This window comes from Etheostoma spectabile, chromosome 16 (genome assembly GCF_008692095.1).
Source record: "Etheostoma spectabile isolate EspeVRDwgs_2016 chromosome 16, UIUC_Espe_1.0, whole genome shotgun sequence".
Lineage (NCBI taxonomy): Eukaryota > Metazoa > Chordata > Actinopteri > Perciformes > Percidae > Etheostoma > Etheostoma spectabile.
Genome location: NC_045748.1, coordinates 16,254,008 through 16,265,278, shown reverse-complemented (window position 1 = coordinate 16,265,278; position 11,271 = coordinate 16,254,008). Strand labels below are relative to the sequence as shown.

The 11,271-nt window shown below is 39.7% G+C and overlaps 1 protein-coding gene across 8 annotated transcripts in view; it reads left to right on the top strand.

Annotated features, from left to right (window-relative positions):
• The window catches only part of ctif (CBP80/20-dependent translation initiation factor), a 53,490-nt gene that overhangs the window by 31,840 nt on the left and 10,379 nt on the right, over nt 1-11,271 (top strand). For 5 of the 8 annotated variants that reach the window (XM_032539941.1, XM_032539938.1, XM_032539940.1 and 2 more), the window contains 3 exons: nt 4,127-4,207; nt 7,979-8,558; nt 9,791-10,090. In XM_032539941.1, coding sequence (XP_032395832.1) covers nt 4,127-4,207; nt 7,979-8,558; nt 9,791-10,090 — 961 coding nt within the window. The remainder of the gene's footprint in view (nt 1-4,126; nt 4,208-7,978; nt 8,559-9,790; nt 10,091-11,271) is intronic. The other 3 variants (XM_032539943.1, XM_032539946.1, XM_032539945.1) reach the window with 2 other exon arrangements.

Here is an 11,271-nt window from a genome sequence, read left to right as displayed (position 1 = left end):
ACACACACACACACACACACACACACACACACACACACATTTCAATGAGAGGGAATGTTTTTTCTGTTGTCAGATGTCGGTGCACAGCCAGTATATAGCCTTAACATCTCTCCCCAGCCAAAGCATTGTCAAGACAGGAATGCAGGCTCCACACTTCAATGCAGACAGGAAAATAAAAAGAAATAACACTAAGGAGACATTTTTTCACGTTTACTAGGTCACTCACCAAATATTAAGCCAATTATTTAGTCTCCTGTGTTTGCCTACAATCTTCGAGCCATGGATTTACTACTCATCATGCTTTGCAACATTTAACCTATGGTCCTGTCCCCAAATTCTTAATTTTGTATTGGCACATCTGCTCTAATTGTATCCACTCTGAAATCGAATTTCACCCGAGTCTGACTTCAATGAAACCACGTCCCTAAGAGAAGAAAAAAAAACATCTTGTTCTTTCACTCCTTGCCCTGATGTCACTGGAAAACTGTTCTTCAGTTGCTAAGAGACAGGCAAAGAGAAAATATTTGGGTTGTATTTGTGGTTAAAATAAGTGGATATTTTAGCTATACCAAATAGATAAAAGAACTTTCATCCTTGTTTTTAATACAGAGAGTAATTGGTTCTATCCAGAGCTATTGTATTTGCACAGGCCTGGGAATAAGAAAAGAACAAACATATAAACTTGGGCCAACAGGAGTTTGCTTAGGTTTCTGTCTATTTGTTCTGTGAACTGCAACTATGAACAAGTGGCTATCCTGTTTTCTTATACTCTTCTAAGCACACTTTGTCAGTGCTTTTCAGTTTGTATTTGAGGGGAAGTTTCACACAAGTATGTGTTTTTGTCTGTTGTATGCATATGTGCGTGCACCCTTTAGCAACTAGACAGAATCTGAACTTAAGAGTGTGGCCCAAACATCTGAGGCTGCTGTTTGTTTTGATTATGTTATATGAACTGAAACTTTGGCGTTTCACCAAATAAATATCCATGTAGATGCTTCACTTATGTCATAGCGGATGACTTCAACAGGTTCAACTACCCAACAACCTAAGATTTTGACCACTCTGTTACACAGAGGTATGTCTCTGCCATAGACCCCCCCCCCCCCGGCGCAACCCAAGACACTGCCTAGGCTGCTCAAACAGTGCAGGAAAACACTTCAAAAGTTTTAGAACAAATGTCAGAACTTGTAATCAACCTAAACTTGGTATCAGAAATACTTTATTGATCCCCAAAGGGAAGTGGAAGTGGATTTTGATACAGATGTCCCCCCGGACTATAATGTGAACCCAACATTAGCATTTCATTAGCATTCATCTCTTATGTGGTTATATTTTGGGGTAACATAAACCGACTGGGGAGAGCCTATTGACCTCATGCTTCCTTAAACCAAAGAGAGGCGTTGTACAGGTTGACCACATATATTTGCACTGCAGATATGTAGAAAGTAGGATGATGGGTGGGGATGGAAAAACAAATAAAAGGACAGATAAGGTTAAGGATAAGAAGACTGGACAGACATCAGTACAACTTTATTAGACTAAATAGAAGACGACTTAGTCTTTGCCTGTTCTCACAATGCTAGCTAACTGATTCATGGAAGAGTTCTTCTTAACAGGATCTCTGCAGGAATTTTGGATTTATTTTTATACAATATGCGACAATTAGAAAGGGAGACAGGGAAATGACAATTGAGGAGAGTTGAATAGAATACAACTTCCTGTCCACGAAGTACTAAAATACAATATACACAATATAAAACACCTTTTAACATGTAATCTCTAAGCATTGATCTAATTGCTTGTGGAATGAATTACTTTTTATTGGTTTCTTTGTAGCCAGAGGCTTCCTGTAGCGGCTTATGGAGTCAATATGGAAAAGTTTGTAAGATAACGTCCAGTGTCATCATACATCGTAGTTAGGAATGCATTTACAATGACCCAGGAAAAAATATAATGTGGGCTAATCACAAAGGCTCCTGAGCAGAGTAAAAAAGGTAATAATCCTGGAAACTGGTTATTGTAGGAGAGAATTGCCAGTTTACGGTTGATTGTCCTTCATGAATCTTAGAATTTTTTGTCATCAAATGCTCTAACTGCATGTTTGTCTATAAAACATGCTAATCCTTGTGAGTCAACATTGTCTTGTGTTTACGTTCCCTCACAGAACATAACAAATGGCCTGTTGCAATGAATATTCGGTTACACTTCACTTTAGGTATCTACATAAGAGTGACATGATATAGACGTGACTTGTCATAAAACATTATAAACAAGTCATAAATGTTTAAGACATAAAGCTTCTTTTAGTAAGTGTCATTTGATTTTGTCATGACAAGTTATGGTTAGGGTTCATGTGTCATGACTGTGTTCATGACAGTGTCACGTCACTCTTATGTAGAAAACTTCAAGTAAAGTGTTACTGAATATTCATTGTGATGAGAAGCTGCAAGGATAATGTTATATTTGCATTGTATTTTGTTTGTATTGTATGTGATGTGTCAACACAGCTGGGAGAAGAAAAGTAAATGGTGAAATATGGACTAAGTGTGCAAAGCGTGAGGGTTGTATTTGAATAAAGAGAAATGGAGTGAGACTGTGAGATTGAGTAAACGAAAAGTGTAGGCTCGCTGTGGTAGCAAAGAAAAGAAAGGGGAGGTAGTGCATGTGTTTCTACTTTAGTATGCACGTCAAGCAGGGCTGAAATTAGTTGTGATTTACTGGAATGTGCTGCTTACCGCTTTCTGCTCCAAAACAGAAAAAGGGGCAAAGAAGAAACTAATATGCTCCTTCTTTCAACCCAGTTAACCCTGTTTTTAAGATGGTCTGTTTATTTTACACATTGAGAATTTATGCTAGAACAGACTTACAACGAAAGACAATTTTATAAAGTGATAAGCTGAACAAACAAATTAAGTGGGAGCTGTTGAGAGGGATACCTCTTTAAACAGTTTGTGTGGCACCAAACGTCAGCACACGTCGTTACATTTACGTTTATTTACGTTACGTTTATTTTTGGGTTAAAGCAATATCCTGATTTCTCAAACACCTTACCTCGGTTTTAATCGGAGTTCTCATAACTTGTGGCTCTCATAACTTGTGGATTCCTACATGTATACACCTTAACCAGGCTATGATCGGTTTAAGCGTTTGACAGAGTGTAAATGAAATATTAGATTGTTAAATTTTACTAATTTAGTGATTGGTCTGTGTAATGTTGACATAGGTCAACCGGAAGAAAGAGCATCGAGTGTTGGCAAATCGCCACCTACTGTACTGGAGGTAGAGTTACTCCGTCATTCTTCCCATTCTTCCACGCTCATGAGAACTGGCATAACCCGGTTATTCACTTAACCGGGGTAAGCCCATACCTCCTTACTGCTGTGCATGTAAACGCACTGATGAAGTACCAATTCTGATCTGTTTTATGATCAAACATGCATTTAGTAAAAGTACACAGCAGGTCTACTTGTTTTTTCCGAGCCTATGAACCGCCTGCTATTCTGCTTCTGGCCACGATGACTCACAGTTATTGACTGCAGTCTCCAATTTAAGCACACATTTCGTATGTTCCTGAGATTTTGAATCTTAAAACTTGTTCAAAACAGAGTAAATGTTCAGTCAGGCAGCCAAAACTTCTTCTCTTCTCACAGTCCATTAAACCAGTGTGTTTTGTGGCCCGTATGAAGCTTCGGCTGTGTTACTGACTGTCTGGCCTGCAGGCTTCTCTTCCCCCCCGAGCCAATCGATTTGCTCGTCTGGATCGACCAATGGGTTCACGAGTTCTCCATCCCCATACATCCACAGCAACAGCCATGATCGAACATCAGTATCCTATCTCCTCCCATGATTATATCTGCCAATTCATTTTCACCTTTTTAGTTACCACTTCCTGTAGTTCTATGCATGTTATTACATAGTTATCAACCTGTAGTTTTTTTTTTGTTTCCCTCTTTGCTTCCCTGCCTTTTTTTTCCCTCCTCTCTGTTTTTTATAATCCCTTGTCTTCTCCTTTTACACTATCTTCAAAAATTCCCGCCGTTATCTTCATTATTTTCTGTCACTTTACTCCACTCTTCCATCCTTTCACCTGTCTGCATTGTGGCACACCCTCCTCTCCTGCTTTTAGAGCGGTTGATCAGTTCACCCGAGACCAGTTAACCATTCTTCTGCCTTCTGGCCCCGGGGGAAAGCGCCAAGTCTCAGCCAGGTTAGTGACAACATAAGCCAGATCCTGAGCACAAAATGGGACCTGGATACCTTTCCACATTTGACACATGTATTCTACTCGACAAAGCCTCAGCATCCAAAGGTAATGTAATTGTTAATGTAATTTTATTTAAACGGGGACAATGCACAATAAAACATTAACCTTGTATAAGAACAAGGAGAGATGCATTGCACCACATTGTAGCACAAGTGCTATTTTCCGCCCGTAGTCCCTGGGCTGGTAGGGAAAACAATAAATATTAATGGGGCAGCTGATAATGCATTAGACAAGTATAAGGTGTTTTTCTTTCATTAAATATTTGAATAGCTGAGAAGATAGGATAAAAATAGAGGGATTTCAAAAAGGGGACCCAGCCAGCCAACGTCAAGCACTAATTTAAATCTGATTAATACCATAAAGTGACAGACTCATCACCTCAACCAAAAAAAAACACTACTTTCTCATTCGATTAGATGATTGACTGGGCCAAAGAAGACATGTTCCTAAGTAACAAGAAATTGCGAGATGAAATTTCATCAGTGGCCCCATCACTTATCTTTAATGCAAACATCTCCCTGGATGGCCGTTCCAACGCTCAAGCTGCTGCGGAGCTCAGAGTCATTAAAAATGATTAACATTTTATTACCGTCATACTTTCACCTCGCCGCATCACCAGTAGATCAGGAGAAAGGCTTATTAGAGCTGAGCCTAAACTAACAGCTAGTGTACAGATCAAATTGATCGTTGGATGAGTGAATGTGTGTGTTAGAGAGAGAGAGAAAGAGAGAGACTTGTGTCTCTGAGAAGTCTACGGCTTTGCAAAAGATTATAAAATCTCACCCTCTGCAGTCATTAAATGAGATCTCACGATTTCTGTCAGTCAGTGTTAAGCTGTTATACTTTAATTTATGATTGGGTAGAGTGTTATTTAAAAAAAATAAAACCTTAATAAGTAGCTTTGTAGAAATTTAAAAGCTTTCTGTAGAAAAGATAAATACAGACGAGGATGCTGATGTGCATGCCTGACAAGAGGGAGTTCCCTGATCATTGTGTTCTGTAGAAGAGCTCCGTTTTCGTGTCGGGCTGATGAACATGCGACTAAGAAAGGCGCTGAGGATATTTGCATAGATTTGGAGGCAGGCTGTTGGGTGGAGGAGAGAGTCAGAAGATGAACTGTCTGTCAACTCCCTGAGAGAGTGGAGCAGCGGGGCCAGGCGAGACATCTACCAAATGAACCACACAAAAAAGACTATAAATACTCTTGGACACATTTACTTTCTCTGAGCTTCTACCAGCGCGCACACACATTCATATATACAGACCGATGACTATACAGACTATCTTCTAATAATTTTTTCAATCGATTCATCATTTAGTCTTTGAAATGTCAAATTATTGGGAAAAGAATACTCCTAACAATTTCTTAAATATATTATTTTGCACAGCTGGGCCAACAATCCAAAACCCTTTAACCCCCTTTTTTTTGCCCTAACCAATCAGTAGGGAGTGTCATTTTGATCAAAAATTATTTTTGTGTTGACACAGAAGCTGCAGTAGTGGTTGCTAGGATTAGTTAACCTTTTTTTCACAATGATATCAACATACAGAAACATGTAGGATTTCATAATTACTTAAATTATTGATTGATCTGTCAATTATTTTCAAAAATTCCCAAATTCTTAGAGTCCAAGTTGACTTGATAATCAAATATTTTTTAGTTTTAGTTATTATAGTTTTGTCAGACCAATAGTCCAAACCCTGATGTGATTCAATTTATTAAACAAATAAAGCTGCAAATTCTCATATTTGAATGCCTGAAACCATCAATCGTTTGGCATTTTTTGCTTTTAAAGTTATTACTAATGCTAATTTAATTCAAATATAAAGAAGTGCTTGCAGATTCCAATATTGTTGATCCGGCCTCAACGACTGAATCGTTTGAGCAGAGGCCTTTTCCATTTTCTACCACTTTTTAAAAATCCTTTAATTTTCTGCAAAGGTCAGTTCACTCAAATTTTGCTGCCACAATAAAATCTGTTACCTCTGCCATGTGTCAGGGCTGTAGTTTTCCTGCTAAAATTTGTTTGACTTGCACATAGGAATAAAAAATTTTAAGGTTGTTGTTGTTACATTAATTTATTTGAGGTGGAAAAAACATTTTTTACAAAGGAGGTTTAACTATTAATGGGTGATAGTAAACTCTGATATTTTTCACAAGGTAGAATAGTAGAATAAGGTGTTTTTGAAATGCAGTCTCAAAAATGTCGGGCCTACTGACTCATTTCCCATGTTTTGGTTTTAAAGTTGTTGTATTGGCATTGATGAACAACGTTGATAACGTTGCCTTTCTTTGCTGTTCAAACCAGCCTCCACAAGGCTTACACAGCCTGGTGGTTGGCACAGATTTTTGCTTTTTATATCTTTTTTGTACTCTCTCTTTATTAAAAAAAACCTTGTCCCTAGTATGTCAGGAAGGACAAAAGCTTGACCGCAAGGAGCTCTTGTGCATTTGTTTAAAGTCCATATGCAAGCAGAACAAACTTTTAATTTTTCAGGACTCAAAGGCATTGTGTATGTAGACTCTCAAATCATTTTAACACTATATGCCAATCTAATATCAATTCAATTCAATTTTATTTATAGTATCAAATCACAACAAGAGTTATCTCAAGACACTTTACAGATAGAGCAGGTCTAGACCACACTCCAGAATCCACAAGGACCCAACAAAAGTTGCATATGATTTCAATGCTTGAGGCTATGCTTTTATATCACCAAATATGCTATGAATCTCACTCTGTGATGCACAGTACTGTAGTTGTGGCTGGTTTGTGTGTGTTTATGTGCACATCCACTAATGTCCTGTTTCAAGTCAAGTACTCCATGTCCAATGGTGTTCAGTTCTGATTGTTAAAATCTCTTTGTGAAGATGGACAAAGGTCTGTCAACACATAGGGCTCAACATTAAACATTTAGATGTATGTAGCACAGACTGGAGATGCTTTCTACCAGATTTTGTCAACTACTATATTTCATCTGCAGTCTCTTGGTTGGGAAAATGACGTGAATGAAACTCCTTAAACACTTACTCCCTAAACACTTAAGTCACTTACCTTTCATCTTTTGACTGTTTGAGTGTCTTAACATACAAATTGATTGTTTTATTAACCTTGATTGACAACCTGTTAATTATATACATCCCTAGGGCCAAAAGATACAAATTCCCTTCATCTGCCTGCACAATTTCATGGTGTAAAAATAACTTATAGAGCTGAGTGTATCTGAGCAAAGGTGTGCTGGTTGAGTTTGTGCTGGTTCACAGGCTGAGGCAGATAATAGGTTTCCTCCACGATGCCAGGGTGACTAATCCCCTGGACCATATGTCAGCTGCTTGTCAGCCCAGAGCCAGTACAGCAAAAGAACAGAGCTAAGCAGGACAGCAAAACAGACATACTGTGCATCCACATGTAAGCAGTCCTTGGGCTTTTGCTTTTTTTGTTCTTTAAAGATTGTATCAGTAGATGAGAGGTTACTGTTTTTGTTAGGTTGTGAATAGTCATAGTACTCATAGAAGAGGAGTAGAATCTAAAAAAGAAAATGGAACCTTTTCACAAAACTAACGACAAGTTTGAAGGGGGGACAGGGAGAAGGCGTAGACCACGGTACCAGTGTGAAACGGAGGGGTGGTCAGAATGTAGCAGAGCAGTTTCAGGTACAAGCCAGCTGCTGCTACATCCCAATGATGCTAACTGGAACCTGCTTTCATTCCAGGAGACAGCAGCGGCCTCAGGGAGGAGGAGGAGGAGGAGGAGGAGGGAAGAACCAACCTCAGTTGATACAGTCACCACAGCACCAGAGGGATCAAACACAACTGTCTCCAAACAGACAGCAGCAGAATTTAACAGAACTGGGAGATAACAGAAACAGTAGTGCTGGTCGGCCACCTCGCCAGTATCAAGGAGGACATGGGCAGCGCCAAGGAGGACCCCCGCACCACGGATACAGCCAGAACCGACGTTGGCACCACAATCAGAAAGGTCAGGGGCATGGAGAGACAACTGCTGCAGGTGATAGAGTTCCCCCAAGAACAACCAAAGACAAAGAGACTGAGAATGTAAAACCATGTGACGAGCAGATCAGACCACCTCAAGACTGCAACAGTAAGAGTCCCAATGAATCACCCAGACCTGAGTCAACACCCAAAACAAATGTTTTCCCACCTCTGACAGTTAAAAAGGAATCTCCCTGCCCACCAGGAAGTGGAAAGGCAAGCGAGGGCCAGTCGGAGCAGCCCAAAATCAGCTTGCTGCAGTCGTCGAAGGAGAGGCTGAGGAGGAGACTAAAGGACAAGGTACCGAAAAGCCGCTTAGTGCCTGTCCATCAGTATTAAGGCAATCAGGACTAATGTTTATGTGTACACACACGCTAGCATTTAGTTGTATAATTACTTTCATTATGTTCACGCACACACATGCACTGTCATTAATATATAGACACAGTTTTCTTACACTGCCTTGCTGTCATTCGCCTACTTAGTTATTCAGCGTTCGGATTGACACATTCACACTAGCAGGTAAAGAAACTAAAGTGGCATTAACGTAACAGTTTTTGGATGTTTTCCACTATGTGAACTAAACTGGTGAGTCAGCCAACTCCATTGCTGCTCTCAGCTTTCTCTTACTCCTCTAACTCATTACCACCAGTGGTGGTTTGATTTGACAGCACGGGACTCCCCAGCAGGCAGAAATGCAGGAATTAATAAACTGCGACGTCAGTGAATCAATGAATCCAGTCTTGAAGCCAGCTTTTGCTTGATTAGGGTGTACTGAACTCCAGCATATAATATATTTATTTTGCAACTTACCATTTTGCAACCAATTTGGTTATTGACTTTCTAGATACAGTATATTTAACCCCTGAGTTCATGTGAATTTGGTCAATGTGTTATATGACGTGCTTTTTTAGTAACATGGTAATATTCATACAGATCACTAAACCATAATAAACCTAGCATATAGCACGTCATAAGCCACCTATTGGGTTTGGGAAGTCATGTTGATAACGTTATGTGCTTTCTGTCATGCAGGTGATTGTATATATATATATATGAGTATAGTGATTCCTAACCAGGGATACTCAATTCATTTGAAGAAAAAAATAAAATAAAATTAAATATCTGTACATAGTGAAGTCAACTATAATGCCAAAACACAACATGTTGCAATTCAGTGTGAACACAATTTAGCAGAGAAGTGGAGGTAGAAGCAAACAAGATTAATTAATTAATTAAAAGCAATGATTGAAATAATAGATAAAAGTAACTGAATAAACAGATAAAGGTAACGGATAAATGGTTAAGACCCCCTTCTCCTCTGCTACTCTAAAGGATAGTAGCACAAATGCAAACTTGACCAAACCAACCTAAATGCTGACGGTTCCGGTAATGTTAATCTGTCTATACCCATGCTTTTTAACTAGTACAATCACTGAATGAAACCTCCTATGTTGTAGTCAAACCTACAGTATGTTGAAATTGAATATTGCCACCCACAACTCATGTGCTTTTTCCATCTCCCGCCTCAGGAAGAGGCACATGTGGAGGCGGCAGGCTCCGGATCACAGAGCATGGATCGGCTGGTGGACCTTCTCAACAGCATGAGGAGCAACAGCAGCGGTGTGGAGCAGCGGCTGGCCTCCTTCATGGAGGAGGCGCAGTGCTCGGCGCGGTCCGAGGAAACCCTGGCTCAGGTGGTCAGTACCATCTACTTCAAGGCCGTTTCAGACCGGAGCTTCGCCGCCACAGCCGCCAAGCTCTGCGACAAGATGGCGCTGTTCATGGTTGAGGGGACCAAGTTCAGATCGCTGCTCCTCAACATGTTGCAGGTGAGAGCGCGGGAAATGATTTGGTTAGTGTGCTGCTTTAAGCTTTTCTCTCCAGTATTATTTTTCCACTACTGACATAACTCATAATTTAGTATAACAAACACGGACCTGCCTTGCTTTTTTAAATGAACACCCCTAACTTCCCAATGAGTTGATTTTAGTTGATGGATGACTTGACTGGAGGTGCTGAACTAGCATAGTTACCTCTCACAAAGATACAGTTTGAGAAAGATAAATATTAGAGCCCGGACAATATTAGTTTTAGCATGATATTTGTGGACCAATAAGTTTTAACAAATTGGGGTCCAGAAATGGCCAAAATGCAGTATGGTGGCCCAATGGTTAGCACTGTGACCTCACAGCAAGAAGGTTCTGGGTTCGAAATACAGGTTGTTCCGGGCCTTGCTGTGTGGAGTTTGTATGTTCTTCCCATGTTTGTGTGGGTTTCCCCAATCATCAAAAAACATGTACTAGGACCTCCAGCCAGTGCCCTTAAAAATAAGGTACTGTGCACCTAGGTACAAAACGGATGCAGTTTAATAGTGCAGGCCTTGAATAAATCCTACCTTTCTACTTATACTAAAGTGAAGGACTTTTTCCACCACTGCTTTGTTGCTGTAGGAGACTGGCTACTTATCTGTGCAATAAGCTGTTATCTTGTTAATGAGCTGACAGTGCAGCTACTCTATGGTCAAAGAATGAACACTGTTATATGACTGTCTCTACTCCCATCTGCACAGCACCACTGTTATGAATATCAGTGGATCATATTAACTTCCGTTTTGAATTAGAAAAAATGGTTGGTCTGTTAATGCTTTTATTCACTTAGATAATTGAATGTCACATTCTGATCGCTTGCTTTCCAAAATAAATTAGGATTTCATAGCTCCATTACAGCTTGATGCGGGATCTTCCAAGGGACTAATACTAGTCTGAAACAGTTGATTTACAATAAAGTCACAATAAGTTCTTAAATGCAAAGTTGATCAAAAGAAAATTATTCAGTTTTGATATTGAAGTCCTTTATCAAGCAAAAAGGTTAAACAGGCTTTTGTTCCAGCTTCTTAAGGATGTGCTGCTTATCTCTGTATGTATGTGTTACTATAAACAAGCCCTTTTAAAGATTCTTCTAAGTACATCCTACCACACTGTTACCGCCACTCTTCATTCTAATCCCAACC